This window comes from Cydia amplana, chromosome 6 (assembly GCF_948474715.1).
Source record: "Cydia amplana chromosome 6, ilCydAmpl1.1, whole genome shotgun sequence".
Lineage (NCBI taxonomy): Eukaryota > Metazoa > Arthropoda > Insecta > Lepidoptera > Tortricidae > Cydia > Cydia amplana.
This window is the reverse complement of record NC_086074.1, coordinates 3,025,466-3,039,138: the sequence shown is the minus strand read 5'-3', so window position 1 is coordinate 3,039,138 and position 13,673 is coordinate 3,025,466. Positions and strand designations below refer to the sequence as shown.

The following is a 13,673-nucleotide window of genomic DNA, read 5'->3' as shown; positions in this document are numbered from 1 at the left end:
TCACAACAAGGTGCCTCAAGCAGTTAGCTCTCGAATGTCAAGATGAAGTGACTTCTAATGTCATTAAAAATGATTTTTACATTGATGATCTTAACACAGGGTCGTCAACAGTAGAAGAGTTAAAGTATATATATAAAAATGTTGTCAAAGTTCTAAATTCTGCATGCTTTCCCCTGCGCAAATTTCGCACGAATTGTCCTCAAATTTTAGAAGACCAGTCAGGGTCTACGAATTGCCTTGACTTTAATAATGATGCTTCAGTTTTAGGCCTAAAATGGTCCCCTCAGGCGGATACCTTGCATTTTCCGATAGACTTTGCACCGCCTAATAAAATAACAAAGCGAACTATCATATCTACAACTTGCAAATTGTTTGACCCATTGGGGCTTCTATGTTGCTGTATAGTAAAACCTAAGATTCTTCTGCAGAATTTGTGGTCTGCCAAATTGGACTGGGACACTCCAGTACCTTTGGATTTTGGAAAAAGATGGTTAAAGTTTGTCAACAATTTGGATCATTTGACAAATATCAATTTAAATAGACATGTTCTATGTGATTTACCTAATACTGAGCGCACAGAGATTCATTGTTTTGTTGATGCGTCCCAAGAGGCGTACGGAGCATGTGTGTATTTGCGGTCGGTTGACAGCAATGATCATGTGACAGTTCGATTGCTTTGCGCAAAGGCCAGAGTGGCCCCAATTAAAGTTTTAAGTATCCCACGGCTTGAACTGTGCGCCAGTTTATTGGGCGCTCAATTGTGCACGAAAGTAGCTCAGTCTATAAAAACTAAAATTGTCAGACATGTAATGTGGACCGACAGTATGGTCGTTCTCGGTTGGCTTAAATCGCAGTCTAAAACTCTGCAAGCTTTCGTACGCAATCGAGTAAATAAAATTAATGAGTTGACTCAAGGTCACGAGTGGAAACATGTACCTACGGATTTTAATCCGGCAGATCTAGCATCGCGGGGCGTTGATCCGCAGCATCTGCCGTCTTTGTCTTTCTGGTGGGAAGGTCCTTCGTTCCTGAAGAAGGATTTTACGGAGTGGCCCTCACAGCCTCAAACGCCTTCAGACTTACCTGAGGTCAAGGTGTTACTAACTGTTAAAGACGAAACCTTAAGCTCTGATGATCCCGTCGTAACATTCGATCGACATTCTAGTTACGTACGTCTGAAAAGGATGTATGCCTACGTCTTCCGGTTTATACATAATTGTAGAAAATCAAATGCCAAACTTAAGGGACCTTTAACAGTTCAGGAGCTTAAGGACTCGTTGGCGTTTTTAGTTAAAAAATGTCAAGCGCAGTCGTTTCAAAAAGACATCCAAAATTTAAGCCAAGGTAAACCACTTCATAGCCGAAGTAGACTTTTGTCTCTCAACCCTTTCGTAGATTCCAGTGGTGTTTTACGTGTAGGAGGGAGAATAAGTAATTCCAACTATCATTTTAATAAAAAACACCCAATTTTGTTAGATGCTAAGCATCACTTTACAAAGCTTATTATGAGATACGAGCACTTACGTTTGTATCACGCAGGTGCTCAGTTGATTTTATCGTCACTACGCGAAGAGTTCTGGCCAGTGGGTGGTAGGAATTTAGCTCGGAGTATATCTCAAAGGTGTGTTGACTGTGTTAGGCAAAGAGGAAAAACAGTTCAGCCTATAATGGGTGATCTACCGAGCGTAAGAGTAGAAACAAGTTCCGCTTTCCAATCTACTGGGATTGACTTCGCCGGTCCTTTCATGATAGCTAATAAGAAGGGACGCGGCAGTCGTAATACTAAAGCCTACCTATGTGTCTTTGTGTGCCTTGCCTCTAAGGCGATCCACCTCGAGGTGGTTAGCGATTTATCCACTGAAGCTTTCATACTGTGTCTACGCAGGTTCGTATCGCGTCGTGGCAGGCCCGAGGTAATTTACTGTGATAACGGGAAAAACTTTGTAGGCGCGCACAATGAGCTAGGTAGAGTTTTACGGTCCAGCCGTCATCCAGTTTCGGATTACGCAGCTAACGAATCGATTAACTTTAAATTTATTCCCACGTACGCGCCTAACTTTGGCGGAATATGGGAGGCTGGCGTCCGAGCAGCCAAATTTCATTTAAAACGCATTGCTGGTAACGCAAACCTGACGTTTGAGGAGCTTACTACTTTTTTTGTGCAAACGGAGGCTATTCTAAATTCTCGTCCTATCACTCCTCTTTCATCAGACCCCAACGACATGTGTCCCCTTACCCCAGGGCATTTTTTGATTACTCGGCCACTGACTTCATCTGTGCCATCTCTACCCGTCACGGGCACTCCAGCTACGAGATACAAGCGCATCGAGCTTCTTCGGCAGCAGTTTTGGGAAAGATGGCGTCGCGAATTTATGGCTGAGCTTCAACAGCGCGTAAAATGGAAAACCAATCAAAGAGGAATCCAGATCGGAGATCTCGTTCTACTTAAAGAAGACAATCTGATGCCGTTACAATGGCGCATGGGGCGCGTCATTCATCTTTACAATGGCCCTGACGGTGTTTGTCGGGTCGCCGATATATTGACGGAGAAAGGTCCAATCAAAAGGGCCGTAAACAAGATGTGTCTTCTGCCAACTGATCCTGAACCCGATGACGAGGACAATAAGTCAAAGGATGATCAGACCGATCCCTAAAAATCAGTCTTCAGCATCTGATCCCTTGAAAGCAGTATGCTTTCAACGCCGCGGAGGATGTTAACGCCTCGTCTTTGCTCGGGAATCTTCGGGAGCCGTCGCCGACGCAACGCATGGTGCGGGGCGCGGAGAAGCGGGGCCGGCAGCGGCCATTCTCTCAGCAATCTTGCGACGGACGGTCGTGCCCGTCCGCTTACCACTAGTGATATTCTACCACCTATGTATCACCAAAGTACTTAATTATACGTGCATGTATTGGACTACGAGTGTCATTTTAACTCACCTCATCCACGACCCCAAGATCTTCTCGTCCACCCCTACATGCGTGGACACACAGTATTGTCATAGACTTTTACACAACTGCCCAAAAAAAGCACATTTCAAATAGGATACGCAAGCCCTGTAAGTAGTACCAAGCTACTAACAATGACGATGTATGCAGCTCGGGTGCGCGCTTGTATTTTAGGAGTGTATTTTCAACAGTTTTCATTTTTCCTGTAACTCTATTTCTAAATTGAACCTTAAGTTTTCTTTAGCAAGGTTCTCTTTAGAAGTACCGCTAAGAAATAATTTTTAACAAGCAAAAACGTCTGCGAACGATGCTATTAAGCTTAGAATAAATTTAAAAGTGGGTAAATTACTGTCTTGGGTGAGACTTGAACTCTTTCTCTCTCTCTCTCTCTTTCTACTTTTAAATTTATTCTAAGCTTAAGACATTACCATGGTCTAATAAAACATGGTCTTCTCTTCCCAGAGTGTCACTTGCCTACGTCACAATAACATTGCCACTTTATTTCAACATAACATGTTACATGGGTACATTATATCTATGGTTAATAAGTTAAAATATTTCTTTATAATTTTATAATTTTCATTTATATGTATTTTATCTTAAATTTTACAATAACACGTCATTTTTAGTTATTCGTTAGCAATATCTTCCGATTCACTCATTCATTCAGACGTTCGGGTAATTCTGTTTACACTACTGGCAACACAGGATAGTGCTGTCACATATGACAATCCGCCATTTTGTCCCTGGCCGTCATCCTTGTCGAACGCGTGTTAATTGTTATTTCCTTCTCGCTCAGTGTCAGCAGTCGCAGTGTTTTCCAAACTTTTCACGTTGTAAGCTTGGTAATTAATGTTTTGTTACGAAAATGGTTGGCTGTTCTATTCGGAACTGAAGGAGTAGGAGTGAAAAGTGCAGTATAGATTTGTTTTATTTTACTATGTTTCTACATGAATAACTTAAAATTAATGGCGTTAAAATAATTTTCACCGTTGGTTAAAATTCTCCCACATTTTAAAGTTTGAGAACCTGTAAACAGCATGATGACGTAGGCAAGTGACAGTTAGGTCATTCGCGAATCTCGGAAGGGAGTACCAGGCGGAGTATATTATTATACCATGGACATTACTCACTTGTAGTTTTACATACCACATTCTTTAACATTGTATCTCCACTGTATCTCGAGCCCGCTCTTGGCGCACGCCATGGCGTAGTCGCCGAGGATGGGGCAGAGACACTTGGACGCGTCGCCGGCGCACGCGCACATGTCGTACACGCACTCGTCGTAGTACGGGTCCACTGACACGTGCCAGTGGCAGGCTGGAAAAAAAATGTGTTAACCCTTTACTGCAGCGGTCGGCAACCTTTTAGCAGCCAAGGGCCACATAGTAGGTAACGAAGTTGACGCGGGCCGCACTTTATTAATATTTATGACTAGACTAGTCATTGTCGTTTGTCAATATTACATACAAAATAGCCAGGGAGGCTCGCGGGCCGCAAGTGACAGGCTCACGGGCCGCAAGCGGCCCGCGGGCCGCGGGTTGCCGACCGCTGCTTTACTGTATGATGTATAAAAAATATTTATTTACATGTGAACTTTAATAGCTGTCAGTAGAGTTGAATATCATATATCCGCCATAAATGGCTTCGTATGCGGGAAGGGTAAATATTTATTGCATGTTTTTCGTAATATAAATTGGAAAACTGGAAAATAATTATGACGAATTTCTGTTTTTTACTACGGTATTATGCACTAATTTTACTTAAACATATTTTTTTGCTTGCTTGTAGCTCCTAAATTTTTCGACATTCATATTTTTTATCTGGGTGACTCTGGGTGGTTGCCATGGTTACATTCTCCTGGGTTACTCAAAATCCTAGTTTTATGATATTACGAATCTTCCTACTTAGGATTTATGACACAAGACATACTTACATTACAATGAGCCATCTACTAAACATGTAAGTAGAATGTGGTAAAACTTTTGTTCTAAAATAACTGCTACATTTGTCTATTGAATAATGCAGGAGCCCGATTTTATAATATAGACGTCTGTTCTCTTGATTTTCGTCCACACGAACTATCCTACCTACCTATAGAACCATTTAATTTACGTCTTAAAGGGGTCCACTGATTACCAGTCCGCCGGACGATATCGGCCTGTCAGTTAGAAAAAAAGTTGACAGTTCCGAACAACTGACAGGCCGATACCGTCCGGCGGACTGGTAATCAGTGGGCCCTTTAAGACCTTAATAACAACACTTATTACTTACGTTCAAATAACTTGCTCTTCAACTTGCTACAATACTTCTCAGCACTCTCCTTATTCTGGACATTAGTCTTGCACGGATGCTCTGGTTCTTTAACGTCCACATCTGTACATAACTCCCTGGTCTTCCATTTGTTGGCGAACGCTAGAGCGGTCTGCTCGACGTCGCCCTCTGGCGTGAGGAAGTCGTCTTTTTGGTTCAGGTTGAAGGTACCGCAGAGGCCCTGAGTGATTAAAATATTATTTTTAATTAGTATCGTTGTAATGACGTTTAAAGTATGTAATCAATGAAGATAGAATATATATATATATATATATATATATATATATAGTCAGTCTAGTCATTTCCGTCAGTAGAAAAAAGCGGCAAATTAAAAAAAAGTAGGCCCGAAGGGTACCTAATCGTCCCATAGAAAATTTGAATTTCGCGCCTTATTCTACTGACAAAGTTGTTTGACCGGCTATAAGTATTTGTTTTCGTATGAGTTGAGTGAGAACTCTAAACAGCAGTGAGCTGTTAACTGTCAAATAACTGTAAGATTTCTCAAAATCGACATTGACAGTGTCATCAAAATTGAATTGAATTGTGTCAGTGTAATCGAACGAGCGAGCGAAGCGAAGCGAAGTTCTTACATTCAACTTTGATCACGCGGCTGGCTAGCGGCACGTCCCGGCATTTCGATGTTTTTAAGCTGAACTGTCAGAAGATAGTTTGATACACAATAACTTAAGTAAATTTGTTCTAATTTAAATGAAATTGGGTAAACGTGTAGTCGAGGGCATTATATTTAGGTCATTAAATTATGAGCAGGATCGATCAAGGGGTTATTGAGCTAGAAGAGCTTAGAAGGCCAAAAAGCTGTTTGTGAGGTGTCTTGCTATTCTGGTCATTTTATTTGCAAGAAAGTATGGTCGAGTTTGGTATCAAATGAAAGTGCTCGGCTTACACTTTTATGATATCGTTTTTAAATTTACCATTTTGAAATAATTAGCAAGATAAAAATAAAATAAAATAAACATAATATATAGGTATTTGACATTTGACAGGAAATATTTCGGCTTACCACAGATACAGTATCAGTTAAGGGCTCCACAGACCTTGCAATAAATCGTACGCGGTTTTCGATCCTTTGACGACTGCATTCAATTGATATTTTTGGCGAACCGCGAGTTCTCAGTTCGGGGCGAACTACTAGTTATGAACATTTCATAAATTATAGACTTGTCAAAATATTTTCGAGATTTTTTATTTTTGTATTGCCTGAAAGACTAAGAAACACGACTCAACTATTTAAACTCAGACAGGGCGACCTTTAAGAAGGATAAGGATTTCACTATCAATCGGTCAATTTAAGTCGAGCCAGAAAAACCGTGAACCGACGCGATTACCACCGTGTTCTGTACCTAATACTTATTTGGGCAATATTAACCTTAGTTTTGTCGTGGAACGTTGGTGGCACATCGACAAAAACTCTGGTGTTGCCATCCCACCACAGATCTATTCCGTTCGGAAGTTGCACTGAAAAAAAAAACTTATCATTACTTTCTCTATTACGTGTACACATTTTTAACCTTATAAATGACAATCCTTTTTTTAACATTTTTTTTACTACACATTTTCTCAAATCATACTTACTGAACGAATTGCTAGCGAGATCAATAAAGCGATTTATACTTGGTCAACCAGATCTTGTCAGTAGAATAAGGCGGCAAATTTGAAAAATGTCGGCGCGAAGGGATGTCATCAAGACAAGATTTGCTTGACCAGCTATAGAAAATGCTATAAAAACTTCTGACACTGAAAGTGTCAAAAAGTGTTCAAGTGTCAACTGACAATTTGTACACATACATTCTTTGTGACACAAACAAAAGACAAGAGACAGAGAAAATAAAAAGTAAAAATTACACAATACACAATATTATTCTTTAAATTAGTTGAGGGTCATGTGTTGTAGTACAGAATAGGTGCTGACTCAGCATAAATGCTGCGGAGACCACAGCGCTGATCTTCCGTCAGTACCTTAAATTAAACTACTAACCTAAGGTACACCCAAGGTCAATTTGTACAATTAGTTACATACAAGGTCAACTGTGTCACAGTTACATACCAATTAGGAAGAGCGACGAGGCAGCCCTAATCAACACATCTCCGACGTGCACGGGTAAAGTCGCCACTTCCTTCCCGTTCACGAGCACTAGGCCTCCTTGCTTCAGGTGCAGATCCAGTCTGAGGTACTTCAGGTTAACGTGTGTGGCGAGATGTGGTACACCCAAGGTACACCCAAGGTCAATTTGTACACTTAGTTACACCCAAGGTCAACTGTGTCACTGGTACATACCAATTAGGAAGAGCGACGAGGCAGCCCTAATCAACACATCTCCGACGTGTACGGGTAAAGTCGCCACTTCCTTCCCGTTCACGAGCACTAGGCCTCCTTGCTTCAGGTGCAGATCCAGTCTGAGGTACTTCAGGTTAACGTGTGTGGCGAGATGTGGTACACCCAAGGTACACCCAAGGTCAATTTGTACACTTAGTTACACCCAAGGTCAACTGTGTCACTGGTACATACCAATTAGGAAGAGCGACGAGGCAGCCCTAATCAACACATCTCCGACGTGCACGGGTAAAGTGGCCACTTCCTTCCCGTTCACGAGCACTAGGCCTCCTTGCTTCAGGTGCAGGTCCAGTCCGTGGTACTTCAGGTTAACGTGTGTGGCGAGATGTGGTACACCCAAGGTAAGGTACACCCAAGGTCAACTGTGTCACTGTTACATACCAATTAGGAAGAGCGACGAGGCAGCCCTAATCAACACATCTCCGACGTGTACGGGTAAAGTGGCCACTTCCTTCCCGTTCACGAGCACTAGGCCTCCTTGCTTCAGGTGCAGGTCCAGTCCGTGGTACTTCAGGTTAACGTGTGTGGCGAGATGTGGTACACCCAAGGTAAGGTACACCCAAGGTCAACTGTGTCACTGTTACATACCAATTAGGAAGAGCGACGAGGCAGCCCTAATCAACACATCTCCGACGTGCACGGGTAAAGTGGCCACTTCCTTCCCGTTCACGAGCACTAGGCCTCCTTGCTTCAGGTGCAGGTCCAGTCCGTGGTACTTCAGGTTAACGTGTGTGGCGAGATGTGGATACCCAAGGTCAATTTGTACACTTAGTTAGACCCAAGGTCAACTGTGTCACAGTTACATACCAATTAGGAAGAGCGACGAGGCAGCCCTAATCAACACATCTCCGACGTGTACGGGTAAAGTCGCCACTTCCTTCCCGTTCACGAGCACTAGGCCTCCTTGCTTCAGGTGCAGATCCAGTCTGAGGTACTTCAGGTTAACGTGTGTGGCGAGATGTGGTACACCCAAGGTACACCCAAGGTCAATTTGTACACTTAGTTACACCCAAGGTCAACTGTGTCACTGGTACATACCAATTAGGAAGAGCGACGAGGCAGCCCTAATCAACACATCTCCGACGTGTACGGGTAAAGTGGCCACTTCCTTCCCGTTCACGAGCACTAGGCCTCCTTGCTTCAGGTGCAGGTCCAGTCCGTGGTACTTCAGGTTGACGGCCTTCGTGCAGGACGGTTTGCCTTCGCCCGTGAAAGGGGTCAGGTTCATTTCCTGAGGACAATTATTAAAAGTTTAAAAAGCAATCTTTGCATGTAATCTTGATAGCATAATCAAAAGAGTAAAGTGTGGAAATGTGGTATTCGTTAATTAATGATCTTTACTTTTACAACTAACACGGGACTTAGGGCCACTTGCACCATTCACTAACCCGGGGTTAACCGGTTAAATCTAGAGTTGCCATGGTTACCAGTACAATTCGACACTGTGTTAGCGGTTTAACCACTTAACCTCGGATTAGTTAACGCGATTAAGTCCCGTGTTAGTTATGAGTGAAAATCGTGTTAGTTTAAATCAATATACAATGATCTTTACCTCATTAATACTGCCAGAGCACGCTACATTCTCCAGTTCAACCGTCACATTATCGGCCTGCACCAACGTTTAAGTGCAGTGCCTCATGGAACCATAACGTACCTATATAGTCCATCAAAACTAATGTAGTCGTCAATAAATCCTGGATTAACTGGATTAATGAACTTTACCTCACTAATACTGCCAGCGCACGCCACATTCTCCACCTCAACCGTAACATTTTCAGCCTGCAGCAACGTTTAAGCGCAGTACCTCATGAAACCATAACGTACCTAATCAAAAGTGATGTAGTCGTCAACAAATCCTGGATTAACCTGTCGAATCCCACGATATGACGTCACCATAAGCGTTCTGGCTCATATATGAGCCGTGGGAGCTGACAGATTAAGTGGATTAATGATCTTTACCTCACTAATACTGCCAGCGCACGCCATATTCTCCACCTCAACCGTCACATATTCAGCCTGGAGCAGTGTATAATCGCAGTGCCTCATGAAACAATAACGTACCTAATCAAAAGTGATGTAGTCGTCAATAAATCCTGGATTAAGTGGATTAATGAACTTTACCTCACTAATACTGCCAGAGCACGCCACATTCTCCACTTCAACCATCACATTTTCAGCCTGGAGCAGCGTATAATCGCAGTGCCTCATGAAACCATAACGTACCTAATCAAAAGTGATGTAGTCGTCAACAAATCCTGGATTAAGTGGATCAATGAACTTTACCTCACTAATACTGCCAGCGCACGCCACATTCTCCACTTCAACCGTCACATTTTCAGCCTGGAGCAGCGTATAAGTGCAGTGGCCCATGAAGTCGTAACGCAGCCCGTCAAAGGTGATGTAGTCGTCAACAAATCCTGGATTCAGTGGATTAATGAACTTTACCTCACTAATACTGCCAGCGCACGCCACATTCTCCACTTCAACCGTCACATTTTCAGCCTGGAGCAACATATAATCGCAGTGCCTCATGGAACCATAACGTCCCTAATCAAAAGTGATGTAGTCGTCAACAAACCTGGATTAAGCGGATTAATGAACTTTACCTCACTAATACTGCCAGCGCACGCAACATTCTCCACCTCAACCGTAACATTTTCAGCCTGGAGCAGCGTATAAGTGCAGTGGCCCATGAAGTCGTAACGCAGCCCGTCAAAGGTGATGTAGTCGTCAACAAATCCTGGATTCAGTGGATTAATGAACTTTACCTCACTAATACTGCCAGCGCACGCCACATTCTCCACCTCAACCGTCACATTTTCGACCTGGAGCAACGTTTAAGCGCAGTGCTTCGTGGAACCATAACGTACCTAGTCCATCAAAACTAATGTAGTCGTCAATAAATCCTGGATTAACTGGATCGTGTTAGTTTAAATCAATATACAATGAACTTTACCTCACTAATACTGCCAGCGCACGCCACATTCTCCACTTCAACCGTCACATTTTCGACCTGGAGCAACGTTTAAGCGCAGTGCCTCGTGGAACCATAACGTACCTAGTCCATCAAAACTAATGTAGTCGTCAATAAATCCTGGATTAACTGGATCGTGTTAGTTTAAATCAATATATACAATGATCTTTACCTCACTAATACTGCCAGCGCACGCCACATTCTCCACCTCAACCGTAACATTTTCAGCCTGGAGCAGCGTATAAGTGCAGTGGCCCATGAAGTCGTAACGCAGCCCGTCAAAGGTGGTGTAGTCGTCAATAAATCCTGGATTAACTGGATCGTGTTAGTTTAAATCAATATACAATGAACTTTACCTCACTAATACTGCCAGCGCACGCCACATTCTCCACTTCAACCGTCACATTTTCGACCTGGAGCAACGTTTAAGCGCAGTGCCTCGTGGAACCATAACGTACCTAGTCCATCAAAACTAATGTAGTCGTCAATAAATCCTGGATTAACTGGATCGTGTTAGTTTAAATCAATATATACAATGATCTTTACCTCACTAATACTGCCAGCGCACGCCACATTCTCCACCTCAACCGTAACATTTTCAGCCTGGAGCAGCGTATAAGTGCAGTGGCCCATGAAGTCGTAACGCAGCCCGTCAAAGGTGATGTAGTCGTCAACAAATCCTGGATTAAGTGGATTAATGAACTTTACCTCACTAATACTGCCAGCGCACGCCACATTCTCCACCTCAACCGTAACATTTTCGGCCTGGAGCAGCGTATAAGTGCAGTGGCCCATGAAGTCGTAACGCAGCCCGTCAAAGGTGGTGTAGTGAGGGTCGCCGACGGCGCCGCAGCGGGCGCCGCACGGCACGGCTGTACAGGTCCATTCGCCAGCTTGGCATGTGCTGGAAAACGAAATCCAAATGCTGAATGCTGAAGACAGCACGGTAAGCACTTTACGCATGAAATCTGGTGTCTCTGCTTTAAAGAAACCTATAGCAACAGTGCTAGTCCGAAAAGATTGTACGTATCAAGAATGCCTAGTTAGCAGAACTCCATAGTCTTCGGGCAGAGGCAGCTTTTCACACAGGATAACGCTAATTATTTAAAAAGAAGTGTGAACAGACTTGACTCACCAAGTATTGCAATCCTTTTTCACCGTCTTCCCAGGCTTGAAGCTCTTATTCCTCAGTCGACAAGGGCACTGTTCTTTGGGCACACACTTGCCAGCTTCTAGAAGTAGACCTTCAGGACAGAAGCATCCCTCCACGCATGTTTTAGCGTCGGCCGGGGAAGGGTTGGAGAACTGGCAGCTGGGCTGGACGTCCGGGCCGCAGGATTTGTAGATCTTGCCTTCCGCGCATTTCATTGCTGTAGAAGTTTATGAATAGGGGTATAACTGCAATGTTCTGCCGTGAGGGTGCAACACTAGCAATATACATATAGTAAACCATAGAGTAACTTATACTGTGCCTCATAGACTAGGAATCCTCTAGACTGAGTTTAGAGCAATTATTTCATGAAACCGATGCTGCCAAAAATACGGGGGTGCGGGGGGACGAGGTGAGCGAATCCCGTGCCGTGATTGGTCCGTTCAAAGACACAGACCAATCACGGCACGGGATTGACTCGAATATGGAGTAGAACTACTGTATGAGTGGCAGAGGGGGTAGCGTTACTATGCTCAGTCTAGAGGATGTCTTGTCTGTGACTGTGCCTTGATGTGTTTTCGATAAGTTTTCACAGACAATAAAATATGACATTGATGAATAAAGGCATGATCGCGGTTTGTTTACAAAGGGTCTACCGGGAAACGCGAAAATCGATATTCAGTTATCTGCTTCTTTATCGTTCGAATATGAAAGAGTGATAGAGATGTTATATAACTAGTGTTTAGTTTTTTAAGTTTATAAAATACATATGTATGTTAGTTTGTAATATGGGCCTTGTTGCCTGAATTAAATTTTAAAATAAATAAATAACGAAACTTCGATTTTCTTGTTTCGCGGTCTACCCTCAGAATGTGATGGATTGTTGTAGTGGCGCCCCCTACGCGGTTTCGCGTAATATTCCCTATTATATAGAGGTTTGTGTGTGTAGCGGACAAGGTTTTAGTTTTACATTGATATTTCATATAGATCTTTAGGAGCGGCCGTTACGTTTAAAATATGACCTCGAGTTACATATATTACTTGAAATTATAAATTTTAACGGCCACGCACTTACCACGGTGGTTAGTGTTAAAACGAATTAAATCCTACGTCAGCCATCTTCGGGCGCACGAGCGCCGCAGCAAACTAGGAGTCGAAGTGGTCGCCATGGCCGAAATCGGCCATCATCATCATCAGTGTCAAAATAAAGAATGGCACTTACGGCATGTCTCAGCATCTCTCCAGTCTTTCATCTCCTTCACACCCAGTCGTTGGCACTCCTTCGCATACACGGACACCGTGTTGCAAGCACAGTCCTCCTGACCTATTTAAAAAAAAAGTTTATTTTTTAAGTCAACTTCGTGTACCGTCAACCTTAACCTGTCGAATCCCGATATGACATCACCATAAGCGTTCTGGCTCATATATGAGCCGTGGGAGCTGACAGATAAAGTAGGTAAAAGAGACTCATCGCCTTAGCCGTATCTTTGAATGTAGGTATTTTGTGCCATTTTTAACCGAAAGGGTACTTATTGTCGGTTTTCAATAAGGCGCTATTTCCACATAGCTCCAATTTGAAATCAACTTTATCGACAACCAACAATGTGGTACCTTTTGGTTGAAAATGTCACATTTAAATCCATAAGTCGACTTAATCAACTTACTTAAGCCGGATGTGCAGGCGCAGTAGTCCCACACGCATGTTTCGAGCAATTGAGTTACGTCCATCACCTAAGAAAAAAATTGAATTTACAATAATAATCATTCCACAATAAAAAAAATAGTTATTTTCACCTCAGCAGCTCGAACAAGGGTACTTTGCTACTTAAAAACAGTGAGCAAAATCGCATTTTGCTCACTGAGTGAGACAAAATGAGCAAAATGCGATTTTGCTCACTCAGTGAGCAAAATTCGATTTTGCTCACTGTTTTTAAGTA

The 13,673-nt window shown here is 42.9% G+C and overlaps 1 protein-coding gene across 1 annotated transcript in view; it reads right to left on the bottom strand.

Moving 5' to 3' along the window:
- Positions 1-13,673, bottom strand: part of LOC134649117 (hemocytin) — a 126,209-nt gene that overhangs the window by 92,694 nt on the left and 19,842 nt on the right. Inside the window, exons 13-20 of the mRNA XM_063503833.1 lie at positions 13,401-13,467; positions 12,959-13,060; positions 11,722-11,956; positions 11,295-11,490; positions 8,651-8,843; positions 6,647-6,735; positions 5,221-5,440; positions 4,096-4,266 (exon numbers count right to left, since the gene is read on the bottom strand). Coding sequence (XP_063359903.1) covers positions 4,096-4,266; positions 5,221-5,440; positions 6,647-6,735; positions 8,651-8,843; positions 11,295-11,490; positions 11,722-11,956; positions 12,959-13,060; positions 13,401-13,467 — 1,273 coding nt within the window. The remainder of the gene's footprint in view (positions 1-4,095; positions 4,267-5,220; positions 5,441-6,646; positions 6,736-8,650; positions 8,844-11,294; positions 11,491-11,721; positions 11,957-12,958; positions 13,061-13,400; positions 13,468-13,673) is intronic.